The following is a 15,573-nucleotide window of genomic DNA, read 5'->3' on the forward strand; positions in this document are numbered from 1 at the left end:
TAGTTTTCTACTTTTTGTTTTCAGGGCTGAATCTGAAAAGAGCTGGAAATCGCTTCCTGAGGGTGAAGGATCTAATGTGTCATTGAGTTGCTTTGTTAAAAAGGGTACGTCTGCATCTCAAAATGTTCTCTCTGTAAACACCTGAGATGACACATTCCAAAAACACTTGATAAAAGAAAGTTTTTTAAGTTGAAAGTTTACAAGTATAAACACTTTTAAAAATTAGTTGAACAACTAAATTGTGTTTCTAAAAATAAAACCTACCTGCCTATTTCCTAAGCCAAGCTCATAGAACCATAAAAATAAATATGTTGGGAATTGCATCTGTGATGGTCAAGAAAAGAGCTACCCATTCTAATTCCACGTCCTACCTCAGGCTCTGTAGCCCAGTTGATCACAGCGCTTCAGATATTCATTTACTTTTTAAATATGAGGGGAAGTATTTCAGATCCCTCTACCATCCTCTGAGTGAAAATACTTTTAATACTACTAGCAGTTACGATGGACCTCAGTTTTTTTTTAACCCCCTGTTCAGGAAATAAGCCCTTCTCATTTCTGCCATTTGATCCTCCCAATTTTATACATCTCAAGACTAGAAAACAACCCAAGCTTATCCAATCTTTCCTCCATAGCTACAATTTTCCAGGCTTAACATTATCTCTTGTAAGACCGACCTGGGCTCCCACAATCCAGGCTATTCATATGGTACGGTATTGAAGGATTACTCTACCAATAGAGATGCAATGGTAACCGGAAACCTGTCTGGTTTTATCAATGTAACAGATAATGTAGTCCTAATTTTAAAAAGAAGTAGGAAGTGTTCTTCCTCCAGTTCTTGCCAATGTTTTTCTGGCAACCGACACTTAGAACATTATCTGGTCTGCAATCTCTCCATCACTTCAATCACTTTCAGTTACTTGGCCCAGATCACTTTATTTTCACTATGGGTTTAGTGTTTATACATTTTCATCCCCTTCCAGGAAGTCCTTAATGTTCTGCTTCTTTCTAGACAACAGACCTCATCAGTTCCCCTTCATCACCATCTTTCCTCACCTGGTAGAACTAGTTCTTACTCTCAAGTTTGACTTAGGTTTCTCCCACTTTCTCCAAACTAAAGGTGAAGCCTCGGACAGTTGCATGGGCCCCAATTAAACATGCCTTTTCAGCAGTTATATGGGACAATCCATGTTTCAAGCCTTCACTAGTAACGCCTTGGCTTCCTGCATATGGCGTGCACGCAGTAGCTTCATTTCGGGTACAGTGAACCAGATGCCCGATATGTTAACTCCACCTGCTCTCCTTGCTAATCTCCAGGGTCCCAAGCTTAAACCTCTCAGGCTGGGGATTGCCCTGCAGGTGATAGGGCATGGTCCTCAATTTCTCAACTCCCAGCATGCCCAGTAACTCGTAGATGAGTCTACTCTCGAAGTCCCATCCCTGGTCGCTATGTATCCGCCTGGAGAAGGCCATAATGCATGAAATACTTCTCCCATAACACTTTTGCCACCGTAGTCGCCTTCTGGTCCTTGATAGGAAAAGCCTGAGCATATCCAGTGTAGTGGTCCGTGTTGCTGGCATCGGGTTCTATAGACAGGAAATCCATACACACCAGGTCCAGGAGCCCTGCACTCTGCAGGTATGACAGAGGAGCTGCCTGCACAGGCAGTGTCTTCCAGCGTATGCAGCGAATGCACGACTTGCAGTACTCTTCAACCTCCAACTTCATTCAGGGCCAGAAAAACCATAGGTCTTGTCCACCCCCAAATGTCCAGGATCATCATGAAGTGAACTCAACGCAATGCTCCGATACTTCTCAGGCAGAACCAGCTGGCAAGGCCGAGGTCGGTCCGGGGCTGACATGACCGGTATAAAATTTGGTTCTTTAACTTCAAACGAGGCTATTCTCTCAGTAATGGAGGTACTGAAGCTGGTTTTGTCTTCTCCGCCTGCGCCATATCCCCCTTTCCAAATACATACCAGATAGTGCCAGTGCCCGGATCACCTCACTGAGCAGCTGCCACTCCTCCAGAACTCAATTCCGGCAGCTGCTTGCTCTTCAGAGCAGTCAGGTTACAGTAAACTGGAGGTAGGGCATCATCAGAAGCCCCCAAATGATCCACTGCTCAATCCGCCCTTTCCTTTTCGTCGGCCTTCACGGTGATGGCAAACTGACACATGGCCTTTATAACCCTTATTTTGTTGTGTGGTTAGTAGAGAAACCAAATATAAAAGACAAAGACGCCACTCTTGTTAAAGTTAACAGTTTGTGCACAAAAATCTTTGGAGCTCACGCCTCCGGTGTTCCTCCTCAATGACCTCCGCCGAAACGTTGCCAACCGCTGGACCCTTGAATTCCCGTAGACTCCGTCCGGTGATCACCGAGCACTCCCCGCACTCGTTCTACCTCCTCACTCACCTCGACCGAAAAACCACAAAAGCTCGGTTCCCAGACAAACAAGATAGAATAATGTGTCTCTCATTTGGTTAGTTCCCTGTTATCTGTAGTTAAAACCCAAATATCGCAGCTACAGAGAAACTATTACATCAGCAGTTAGCATTACAGAGACGCCATTTCATTAGCCTTAGCAGTTAACATTACCAAGAACCCTACATGTGTTAGTTGGTATGTGTTCTAAGACTGGGGCTGTCAGTACATGTGTGATAAACAAAACAAAATGGTATGTGAGAGTTTCCAATTAATTCTGGCAGCTATTACTGCGTTGAATCAGATAGATTTTAATTGGAAACTTAAGCTTCAGGTAGCGATAAATGAATAGAAACTAAGTAAAATTGTTAGTTGATTTCTCCCTGCTGAGGTGTATATTTTGAATGATAAAGAATTGGTTGAATTGGAAGCTACTACCTATTATAACTTTGATTTGATTGCATCCCTAACAGGGACAGCATCTGCCAAGAGATCTAGTGTAGACAAATTGAAGGAAGTGCATGAAAAGTATCAGGAGGAGAGATTGAAGGCACAGGAGGCCAGACTCAGTAAAAAACTAGAGGTAAGATTATTGTTATACCTTCTTACCTTGACTGTCCTGCCAGTCTTTGATTAGGGCAATAAGAAAGTTGTCTGTATATACTACTCCAAAATCAATTTGCTATCCACAATATTCATTGTTTAATTTGGAAAACTGTTGAGGAAATTAAGTATATGGTTATTCAAAGGACTTGATCTAGCTTTATTCTTTTTGTTTCTGTTCCATTGCTGGAAGATCCTTCATATCACCCTCAACTTATTCTTAAGGCCCTTTGCATTGCTATATTGCTTCTGACGTTCACAAGTTTTTGAAAAGTATGTAGCTCATTCCACACTCTCACCACCTTCTGAGTGAAGAAATTCCCCCCTCATGTTCCCCTTAAACCTCTCACCTTTCACTCTTAAACCATGGCCTCTGGTTGTAGTCCCACCCAACCAAAGTGGCAAAAATCTGCTTGCATTTACCCTAGATCCTTCATACCTCTGTCAAATCTCCTCTCAATCTTCTATGTTCCAAGCAATAAGGGCCTAACCTATTCAATCTTCCCTCATAACTTAGGTCCTCCAGTCCTGGCACCATCCTTCTAAACCTTCTCTGTACTCTTTCAACTTTACTGACATCTTTCCTGTGGGTAGGCAGCTGAAAGTGCACATGACACTCCAAATTAGGTCTTACTACTGTCTTATAGAATTTCAACATAACATCCAAACTTACCTTGATTTATGAAGCCCAAGGTGCCAGAAGCTTTCTTCATGACCATATCTACCCATGGCACCACTTTCAGTGAATTATGGTCCTGTATTCATGGAAATGGATGACCAAAGCAGAGGCTCGGCATCTGTAGAAAGAGAAACCATTTAATGACTGGGCTCGGGACTTGTGCTGACGAGAATAATGTTGTGCGGTGCCCAGTGGAGTGGCCAGTAATATCTTTTTTTTTCCAGAATTCTGTTCAGGGTTGGATGGCATTGATCAATTTCATTTCTTTCCTTTCCCCAGTCACGGTTGAACAACATAAAGCAACTGTCCACAATTGCCTTGGCCTTGGGGGTAGAGCATACCCGGAATGAGCTGCTCCCACTTCTGACTGGTAGGTACAAAGCTGCGTGTGGTTGGGCTGCTTCGGTTTGAACAATCGCCTCTCAGAGTCACCTTGCCACTGATTTCTCGTCTAGATGCAGACACCATTTTCGATGAAGACGAGGCACTGCTGGCATTAGCGGAGCAACTAGGGAGCTTCACGGTGCTCGTTGGCGGACCGGAGTATGTTCACTGTTTGCTGGTAAGAGCGGTCGTACATTTACAAAGCACTGCACAAGACAGACACGCGGTTAATGCCATTGAAGTGGTATTACTGTCTTAATAAAGGTTAATTTCCAGAAGATGATTCTCAAAGCAGCAGGGTTCCACAGGCAATGATAAAGTAAGTGACTTTATAATGAGTCATAGAAAAGTTCAGCACATGTTCCCCTTAAACATTTCGCCTTTCACCCTTAACCCATGACCTCTAGCTGCAGTCTCATCCAACCTCAGTGGACAATGACTGCTTGCATTTACCCTATCTAAACCCCTCGTAATCTTGTCTCCTTCTGTCATATCTCTTTGCAATCTTCTATGTTCCAAGATAAAAAGAAGTCCTAACATATTCAATCTTTCCATATAACTCAGGTCCTCCAAACCCGGCAATGGCCCTGTAATCTTTCTTTGTTATGATGGGTTGCATGAATGAGGGGTAAACGGACTCATACAGAACCCTCTCTGCTTTTATTGTTTGCAATAAAATCTTTGAGGCAGATGAGGCTTTGTGCCACCCCAACATATTTGTAGGCACGAGAAAGTCTGCAGATGCTGGAAATCCAAATCAACTCTCACAAAACGCTGGAGGAACTCAGCAGCTCAGGCAGCGTCTGTGGAAAAGAGTAAGCGGTCGATGTTTCTGGCCGAGACCCTTCTTCAGGACCTGGTTGAAATATTGGAGGGGTGTATCATTGAGAATTGCTACAGTGAAGTGTAGTTACTCTACCCCTGATCCAGGTTCACCCACGCAGCCTGTTGGAAAACATACACGGACTGATACCGTCCCCCGAACACTGAAACCTCTGCTCTGTATTGACCAAATATACGTTCAACATGAGCCCAACTGGGGGAAACAAAACACAGATTTTAATGCCCAGATGCAATGGTCCTATGCATTAAATATTTATTTAAAATAACATACTTGTATTGTTTTTAAATACCCGTAATGGGGAACAAGATTCTGAAATTAAATAACGAGGGCCTCAGGCTATTACAGGGCATAGATCAAATTGAAATGATTTTCAGTGATCAGTTCATCATAGGACAATTCAGAATTAAAACAATGAAATCAATTTATGAAACCACCAAAGTAGCTCGATCAATGAGGTTTAACCAGGATGCTGCCTGCTTTAGAGGAAGTGCTGCAACTTTATCAGACTCTGGGTGGGCCACGTCTGGAGTATTGCATGCAGTTCTGATTGTCCCACTATAGGAAAGATGTTGGGGCTTTGGGGTCGATGCGGAAGAGGTTCGCCAGAATGTTGCCTGGTTTAGAGGACGTGTGATCATGAGAGCTGGATAAACTTATGTTGTTTTCTCTGAAGCGCTGGAGGCCGAGGGGAGATCTGCTAGAGGTTTGTAAGATTATGAGGAGCATGTGCATAGATTAAGTAAAGAGGAGTATCTGTTTCCCAGGATTTAAATGTCTAATACCAGAGGTATGCATTAAAGGTGAGAGTGGGTAGGTAGGTTCAAGGGGGATGTGAGGGGTAAGTTTTTTTTACCATCAGAGTGGTGGATGCCTGGAATACATTGACTGGTATGATGGTAGAGACTTTTCAGAGACTTTTGGATAGGCGCATGGGTATGAAAAAGATGGAGGGAGATGGACATTGTGTAGGTAGGAGGGATCAGTTCTTGGTGGTTTTTGATTTTCTTTTTAGCTGGTTCAGCACAACATTGTGGGCCGAATGGCCTGTTTCTGTACTTTACTATTCCATGTTTTACTTTATTGATTGCAGTGGTTTCAAATTAGACATTCCAGCGTCAGTATGTTGCGTATAGAGTGTGTACGTTCTTTTGTATTGATACTCCTTTCAAAAATGTTTTCTTTTTGTGTAAAATTACCTGCGAGTACAGGCAGAGAATTCTTAAAGCATTTACGTAAGGAATCCAATTTGCTCATGTGTGGGTGGGGGCTGTATATAAAATATCACAAACTTTTAGCAGTGTTTCTTGAAGAACGCTGAGATGGCGTGGCTTTGTATTATAGAAAATAGCAATTCAGAAACGTTTTCTCGGAGCCCCTGTGATGCCTGCAATTCTAAACTGAAACGTGGGCACAGTTGTTGTTTGAATAGTTATATAAGATATAGGTGCAGAGTTAGGCTATTTGGCCCATCGATCCATTTTCCCCTCTCAGCCCCAATCTCCTGCCTTCTCCCTGTATCCTTCCATGCTGCGATTAATCAAGAGTCTTATCAATTTGTCTTTCAATCATGGCTGATCCTTTTTTCGCCTCCTCTGCCCCACTCCCCAGTCTTCTCCCAGTAACCTTTGATGCCATGAACCTATCAAGAACCTATCAATCTCTGCCTTAAATATACCCAATGACTTGATCTCCACAGCCACCTGTGGCACAGAATTCCACATACTCACCACCCTCTGGCTAAAGAAATTCCTCATCATTTTCATTCTAAAAGCATATCCCTCTATTCTGGGGCTGTGCCCTCTAGCCTTAGACTCCCCTGCCATAGGAAACATCCTCTCCACATCCACTCTATTCAGACCTTCCAACATTTGATAGGTTTCAATGAGGTCTCTTCTCATTCTTCTGAACTCCAGCGAGTACAGGCCCAGAGCCATCAAAGGCTCCTCACGTGACAAGCCTTTCATTCCCAGTATTATTTTTGTGAATCTCCTTGAAACTCTGCACACTGTCAGCACCTCCTTTCTTAGATGAGGGGCCCAAATCTCCTCATAATACTCTAAATGATACCTCACCAATACATTATAAAACCTTAACATTACATCCCTGCTTTTATATTCTAGTCCTCTCGAAATGACTGCTAACATTGCATTTGCCTTCCTCAGCCTGCAAGTTAACCTTTAGTGAATGCTGCACGAGGACTCCCAAGTCCCTTTGCACCTCGGATTCTTGAATTTTCTCCCAATTTAGAAAGTAGTTTACACTTTTATTTCTTCTAACAAAGTGGATGACCATGGACTTCCCTCAAACTTTGGCAAAATTATTCTGACAGGCAGCTTCATGTTTATTTGCATATTAAAACCTCATAGGATGAACAATTATTGGTACTTAATTTGAAGATGAAATAGTAATTACTGGTAATTAGGAATGTGTCAGTGTAATTTCCATTTAATATTAGTACAGAGTTTTCTGGTTAGGAACCTTGGGAATTTCTGTGATTGAGAAAATATGTCCTTTGATTTATACAGTTTTTGGTAGTTTGTGTTTTGTCCTCCAGCACGGCTCTATATTCTTCTGCCTTTAAATGTTTCTCTGTCTCATTTTCTTTATGAGAATTCCTAATTCTCAGCAATGTAAGAATTTATCTTAAAGATTGTTTCTAAATATTGTGTTTCTTAGAAGTAGAGTAAAAAGAAGATGTGTTTCAGTTTAATTCTTTCCCACTAATCAGCCTCCCTTGGAGAACCTGGCAACGGTGGAAAAATCGGTAGTACGAAATAAAGCCATCGATTCACTGCGAGCCATCTCCCACGAGCACTCTCCTGCAGACCTAGAAGTCCACTTTGTGCCACTGGTCAAGCGCCTGACTTGTGGTGACTGGTTCACGTCCAGGACTTCGGCATGCAGCCTTTTCAGTGTCTGCTACCCTCGGGTATCCAGCTGTGTAAAGACCGAGCTGCGTCAGTAAGTACTTTCCTCCCTTGGAATGCTGGAGATGAACATGATTGAAGTTGGCTAGGAATATTACAGTATTATTGTAGAAAATCTACATCCTGTAGTATCGCTCATTATGTACTGTGTCGTATGGTGTGGGCGATCGTGGGTCTTTCCGTGGACAGGATTGTTCTTGGCGAAGTTTTCTACACAAGTGGTTTGCCATTGCCTTCTTTCTGGGCAGCGTCTGTCTTTACAAGACGGGTGACCCCCAGCCCATTATCAATACGCTTCAGAGACTGTCTGCCTGGTGTCAGTGTCAGGAGTTGAGATCTGCACCTGCTGCTCATACAACCGTCCACCACCTGCTCCCACGGCTTCACGTAGTCCTGATCGGGGAGGCTAAGCGGGTGCTACACCTTGCCCTAGGGTGACCTGCAGGCTAGTGGAGGGAAGGAGTGCCTTACACCTCCTTTGGCAGGGACGTATTTCCTTCCTGCCACCCAATTTCGGTATAATTTGGTTTTATTGGCGATAACATGCTACCACCATGGTGGACGGGACCTTGTTTTAACTGAGTGGGTAGAAGTTTCTAGTTTAGAGAATAATCAGCCCCAAAATAGCACAGAAAGTGTGGCATTTTTGTTTTTAATGACATAAACTGAAGGTTTTTTGTGTGTTTTTAGTGAGGAAGGAGCAAAAGCCGAGGTGCATCATAGTCGAGTGGTGCTCATCGCTTACTCTCGGCTGTGGGGTTGAAGTGGCCTTGTCATTTACAAAGGCGTGCTCTTTTTGAGAGCCGTGTCTTGTCAAGCCTGTTGCTCTGCTTCAGGGCCATTTTGATTAATCTGGCGCGCAGAGGATTTCACTTGTTCGGAGGTGTTTGAGTTTTGTCGGACGAGAAGGTTGCTTTGGTAACTGTGTGCCCCTGCAGTCCACAACCAATGGCTCTGTTCTGCTCCAAGTGCAGGAGTCCCACATCTGGGGTTCACTTCCAGCCGCTTTACTCCCTGAATTAAAATTTTTTGTGGCGTCATTTGTGTAAACTTTCAGATACAGTCAGTTGTTTCAGAAAAAGAGAGGGCTGTATGGTGGGGAAATTCTAGGCAGCTTCTAGAGTAGGTTACGTGGTCAGCACAACATTGTGGGCTGAAGGGTCTGTAATGTGCAGTAAATTTCTATATTCTGTTGCTATCTTGAAGTATTTCTCAGGATAAAATCTGAATACCACAAATATTGGATTTTTGGGTGGTGTGGTGGAGATGCGTCTCTACCAAAGGAGGTGTAAGGCTTCCTTCTGCTGGTCTGCAGGCCACCCTTGGGCAAGGTGTAGCTCCTGCTTCGATACCATCGACCCCTCCCGACCGCCCCCGCCCCGATCAGGGTCAGGTGAAGCCATGGGGTCAGGTGGTGGATGAGCAGCCGGTGCAGATCACAAGTCCCGGTTATGCGACACCTGACGCCAGGTAGACAGTTTCTGAAGTGCATTGATAATGGGCTGGGGGTCACCCACCTTGTAAAGACACACACTGCCCAGAAGGCGGAAATGACAAACCACTTCTGTAGAAAACTTTACGGAGAACAATCAGGGTCATGGAAAGACCGTGACCACCCATAGCATATGACACAGCACATAATGATGATGGGTTTAGCAAAATATTTTAGTAGCTTCTGATTTAGAAACATTAATTGCAAAAATGTCAATTTTTAGTGCTTGTATTTCTGCTTGCGAATTGTTAAGTTCTGCATCAATGGGCGACTACTCCTATGTGACCTTTAATTTTATTTTTTCTGCAGACTTTTCCACAGCTTGTGCTCAGATGACACACCAGTGGTCCGCCAGGCAGCAGCATCAAAGTTGGGTGAATTTGCAAAGGTTGTGGAGCTGGAGTTTTTGAAAAGTGACATTATACCCCTCTTCACTTCCCTGGCTTCTGATGAGCAGGTATGTAGTTGTAGAGCAGATACTGGGGTGGCAGCGGGAAGTCGAATTGAAGTGGGTGGCCATTGGGATACCCCGGCTGTCGCAGCGGAACCAGAGAAGGTGCTCGTTGAAGAAGCCGCCCCCCCAACCCCATCTGTGTTGGTCCTCCGATGTCGAGGAGGCCACGGCAGGAGCTCCAGATACAGCGAATAGCCCCGAGAGGAAAGCACCGCTTCGCCTGCAAGAACTGTTTGCAGCCCTGAACGGAGGCAAATGGGCGACTGTAGACCTTGTCTTGCTTTCGGGGAGAGCGACAAGGATGAATGAGTGGCGTGGAACCCTGAAGGGTGGGGTGGGGAAAGTGGGGTGTGATTAGTGGCAGAGGCCCCTTGCAGATAGCGGAGGATTGAGATTAGTCTAGGAGTCTATTGTGGGTGGTGGGGGCTACAGACACTGCTGCGCTGGAAAGGCTTGTGGGGTGGGAATGCAGGTGACGTGGATGAGGGAAGCGTGGATTATAGTGAAGAAAGGTGATCTTATTCCCCATGGCTTGTCATGATTTATCTTGCTGAAGCTGCTGCTGTCACCTTGGCTTTATGTCACATGTGTATCAATTGCTTGTACTGAGGAGCCTCTGTATCCCACACGTCATGGCAGTGTGTGAAATAACGGAGAGCACTTGGCTCGTTCCGGTAACAGGCTGTCTGTCATTCCGCTCACTGGAGCAATTCCCCCCCCCCCCACCCCACATTACCGCTTGCATTTTACTGTATGGATGAGCTGGAGGTGGGAAAGATTAGTACGGATGGTGTGTCCGTGGCAAAGAACTGAGTTGCATCCGGTTAATACGTCCATGTACTCAATATGCTACGCCTTGTTAATGCCACTTCCTGCTTGCAAAGTTTCTGTTGTCGTAGTCTGCACCATCTGTTCACCTTTGTAACCGGGGTTCACAACCCTCTTTTACGCCATCGACCCCCTACCATCAACCGAGGGGCCCCAGGTTGGGAGCCCCTGCTTTATAAACTTCCTTTGTCCACAGCAGATGGAAGCAGTGCCTGTCAATCTATTGGCATGATTACACCATTCCAGTACTCCAGCTGGAGATGCTCCTCCAAGAAGGTGGTTATCTTGAGGCTTTTGCCTGAAGAGCGAACTGTTTAATCAGTGTGTGTCCTTTCATATTCCTCCAACCTAAAGTATCCCGGGCAAAAGGCTTGACGCAGTCCGCAGTATCCTCGTGTACTAAGGAGCCAGAGTCGTACAGAAATGGTACGCTGAAGGGGAGCTGGGATGGACACTTTGACCCTCACCTAGCTTCTGGTTAACGGTTGGACGTGTGCTCCTTGGTGTTGAGTAAGCTTCTCTTCTGGTTACTGTCCAGTGACTCCTGGAAATAAACCTTCACATCTGTAGCCAAGGAGATGTTCACACTTGCTCCAGGTTCAGACCCCACCAATGATGGCTAGCGTATCAAAACAAGGATGTAATGTTCACATTTTATAAGGCTTCACTTGGAATATTGAAGGTAGTTTTGGGCCCCTTATCTAACAAAGGGTTTGCCAAGACAGGAGTGGGTTCAACGGAGGGTCACGAAAGTGATTGAAAGGTCCAGGATTGAAAGGCTTGTCGTTCAAGGAGCATTCGATGGCTCTGTTCCTGTAGTCATTTGAATTCAGAAGAATGAGGGGGAGGGATCTCATTGTAACCTGTCAAATACTAAAAGGCCTCTAGAGTGGATATGGGGAGGATGTTTTTTATGGTGGGACAGCCTAAGACCAGAGGAAGCAATCTCAGAGCAGAGGTTTGTCCATTTAGAATGGAGATGAGGAAGGATTTCCTTATCCAGAGAATCTGTGGAATTCATTGTCACAGAGGAGAAGTCATTGGGTATATTCAGGGCAGAGAGGTTGATAGATTCTTGATTAGTCAGGGCATGAGAAGTGACCTGGTTGAAGCTGGTAAGATGATAAGAGGTATTAATTGTGTGGATAGCCGGAGACTTTTTCCCAGGGCTGAAATGGCTAACATGAGGGGGCATAGTTTTAAGGTGCTTGAAAGTAGGTATAAGGGGGACGTCAGAGGTAAGTTTCTCACCTAGAGAGTGGTGGGTGTGTGGAATGCACTGACAACAAAGGTGGTAGAGATGGATACAGGGTTTTTTAAGAGACTCTTAGATAGGTACATGGAGCTTAGGAAAATAGAGGGCTATGCGGTAGGGAAATTCTAGGCAGTTTCTCGAGTAGGTTACTTGGTCGGCACAACTTTGGGGCTGGATAGCCTGTAAAGTGCTGTAGATTTCCCTGTTTCGATGAAGAGATATGGGGAGAAGGCAGGAGATTGGGCTGAAGGTGAAATGGATCAACCATGATGAAATGTCAGAGGAGACTCGATGTGCCAAATGGCCTAATTCAGCTCCTACATCCTACGGTGAAAAGTGACCACTTGGGTGATTAGCTTGGAGATTCACTCAGCAGAGAATGGTGCTTCAAGAGCAGGAGAAAGAAAATTGATTTATCAATAAATTTTTGCACTGTCATGACATTTGCTAATATACTAATCCAAGGAATGCTTCCATCAAAGGTTGCATGTTGATACACTCCAAATTTCCATTCCAGTACTTGTATCCTGGGAAGATTCCAGCACACATTGCAAAGTAATGAAACCTGTTGCTACTTTCTAGGTGATCTGAACGGATATCATCTGGGAAACAATTGTTATATTGTCAGTATTTATTTTTATGATTTTTTTGATGAGATTAGTTCTTCCTAATGTTAACTTCAGGAAATTAATTTTGTTTTTTAATGAAGAACCAGCTCAAACCCGGTTTGAACATCTTTTTCACAGGATTCGGTGAGGCTGTTGGCAGTTGAGGCTTGTGTGAGCATAGCCCAGCTGCTGCCCCAGGAAGACCTGGAAGCGTTGGTGATGCCGACCCTCCGGCAGGCAGTGGGCGATGAATCCTGGCGTGTTCGCTATGTGGTGGCAGACAAGTTTTCTGAGGTACGTGTTATTGCTAAAGCACAAAATGCATCTCTTTGGTATGATGATATGGTGCATTTATGTTTTAAAGCTAGTCTTTAAGTTTTCTGTTCCAGCTGGAATCCCTTCTGATTCTGTCAAAAGTCATGAAAACACGATTAGTTCCTCTAATATAGTTTTAAAAAATCATTAAATCAAGCACCTGCGTATTTTTAATATAATTGACTGACATGCCAAAAGGTGCTGAGATTTCTTTCCAGATTCATTTAATTAGCCTGTTTTTAAACATGGATCTGAAATAGAACAAAGTTGGTCTGAATTGAGCTCAGATCTTTTTCAGTGTATCTGAAGGATAATCCTGTGACAGGGGTTTAGAACAAACTTGTTGGCATAGTGCCAGGGATCTGGGGATTCAGCACGTGCACAGGTTGATGACACTGATATTTTTCACTTTTGACTGGAGGAAGTTAAGGGGAACTTCAGTTCTGTTTAAAAATGAGCCGAAAGGTTGAAAAGCCAGGACGATCCTCAGAGACTTTGACACTCAGGAACTTGAAATTACTCACCCTTTCCACAGTCCCCTTGATTAGGACTGACGTATGTTCCCTTGACTTCCCCTTCCTGACGTCCACAATCATTGGTTTTACTGTCATTGTGGTAAATTTTGTGATGTAGGGCATTAATTAATTAATTTAATTAAAATTTTGATGGACTGGACTTCGCTGGTTCCTTCCCACTGCTGACTTCACACAAACCAGGTATGGTGTAGGGAGGTGGTGATTCAACTTCACCCTCCTGTGGTCCACAATCAGTTCCTTGGTCTGACTGACAAAGTGCCAGATTGTTGCCACACCACTCAACCAGCTGATCTATCTCACTCCTCTTCGGCCCCTTGTCACCATCTGAAATTCTGCCAACAATAGTTGTGTCATCGGCAGATTTATAGCCCTGAAGAGCAGTCTTGGCCCGAAACATCGACTGTTTATTTCATTTCCATAGATGCTGCCTGGCCTGCTGAGTTCCTCCAGTATTTTGTGTTAAGTTTCCAGCATCTGCAGAATCTCCTGTGTGTTTATGTTTTTTGAACCAGATGGTCTTTGTTCTCAGTATAAAACTTGTTGCCTCAGGCTTCCTCCTGGTGCTCCGGTTTCCTCGCACAGTCCAAAAGCATTCCGGTTAGTAGGTTAAAGGGTCATTGTAGATTGTTGCACAAGTTGGTGGGTTACTGGCGGTGCCGTTTGAAGGGCCGGAACAGCTTGTTGCGTTCTGTGTCTCCAATTAAATCTATGCCCTTTAGTCTTAGGCTTTCCCAGCCTGGGAAAACACTCGGATCAACTGAAATCTCCGTGCTTTTCTCACCACAATGTAATACAAGTCCTCAAAATAAAGGCACATTGCCTACATAGGTTAATTGCAAACATTAACAATCAGGTTAACATTATTTAACAATTAAGAAGCATTATTTAATGATTAAATAACATTATTTAGTTGTTTCTTTTGACCTGAGAAATTAGCTGATTACAATTGCTCACGTTGTTGTCTGTGTACCATACTTTCGGATTCAGAGCCATCAACGACAATATTTTCTCAACTTTGCCTTTCTTTAAAAATTTAAAATTCCGTCTCTTTAGGCCAGGAAAATCTGGTCCCACCCCAAAGCATTGAGATTAAATCTTTCTGTTCTGTATGAGTGTAAAATCTGTACTGAAGCAGCTGGTTTATCTGTGGATATTTTATCAAGGATAGATCATTACAGCTGTTTTACCTGGGTAACACTAAAGAATGCTGCTTCTAAATGGACACCATTTATCTGACCATTCCCTTTTTCTCCCCACTCATTTATTTCTTTACCAGAGCATGGGGTATCCACTCATTGATAAACATGTGAACACAATGGCAACATTTCTCTGGGTTTCTTTCCTCTTACCCCATGGCTTCACGTGACCCTGATTGGGGGGGTGGGGTTGGCTAAGCAGGTGCTACACCTTGCCCAAGGGTGACCTGCAGGCTAGCGGAGGGAAGGAACGCCTTACATGTCTCTTGGTAGAGATGTATTTCCACCCTGCCACCCATGATAAAATTACATAATTAAAAACTGTAAACCTGATCGAAAATTAAAGCAAATTACAGATGGACCAGTGTTCAAAAGCACACAGAAAACACAGCCATTTTGTCATCTTAGGATTGTTACCCTTGGAACAGGCAAAGACTTTATATTGTCTGTCTTTATACGATAACTAACCCGTGTTCAAAAATAAGCTCCATATAAGGTAACACACACAAAAATGCTGGAAGAACTCAGCAGGTCAGGCTGCATCTATGGAAGTGAATAAACAGTTGACGTTTTGGGCCAAGACCTTTCATCAGGACTGGAAAGGAAGGGGAAATATGCCAGAACAAGATAAAGGTTGCCAGAGCACTTGTGAAATTGGCACCAACCCATTATTGGAAAACAATTGCATTAGAACGATACAGAGTTTATTGTATTTATAAAGTTCTGCTATCATTGCTAATGACAGACCATCACAAAATGCACTTTCTATGCTCAAGATCACGTATAAACTAATCTTGCAATGAAGTCTGTAGCTAAAGTATAGTTCAGATTTTTAATTTTGAAGTTCATATTTTCAGAGTACATACATGTCACCACATAAAACCCTGAGATTCATTTTCCTGTGGACATACTCAGCAATTTCTATAGAATAGTAACTGTAAACAGGATCAATAAAAGATAAAGTACAAATGCAAATATAAATAAATAGCAATAAATAACAAGAGTATGAAATAACAAGATAAAGAGT

At 43.6% G+C, this 15,573-nt stretch overlaps 1 protein-coding gene across 1 annotated transcript in view; it reads left to right on the top strand.

Moving 5' to 3' along the window:
• LOC140203632 (serine/threonine-protein phosphatase 2A 65 kDa regulatory subunit A beta isoform-like) overlaps positions 1 to 15,573 on the top strand; it is a 56,334-nt gene that overhangs the window by 4,940 nt on the left and 35,821 nt on the right. Inside the window, exons 3-7 of the mRNA XM_072269680.1 lie at positions 3,987 to 4,077; positions 4,169 to 4,269; positions 7,664 to 7,896; positions 9,664 to 9,811; positions 12,638 to 12,793. Coding sequence (XP_072125781.1) covers positions 3,987 to 4,077; positions 4,169 to 4,269; positions 7,664 to 7,896; positions 9,664 to 9,811; positions 12,638 to 12,793 — 729 coding nt within the window. The remainder of the gene's footprint in view (positions 1 to 3,986; positions 4,078 to 4,168; positions 4,270 to 7,663; positions 7,897 to 9,663; positions 9,812 to 12,637; positions 12,794 to 15,573) is intronic.

Source organism: Mobula birostris, chromosome 10 (genome assembly GCF_030028105.1).
Source record: "Mobula birostris isolate sMobBir1 chromosome 10, sMobBir1.hap1, whole genome shotgun sequence".
Lineage (NCBI taxonomy): Eukaryota > Metazoa > Chordata > Chondrichthyes > Myliobatiformes > Myliobatidae > Mobula > Mobula birostris.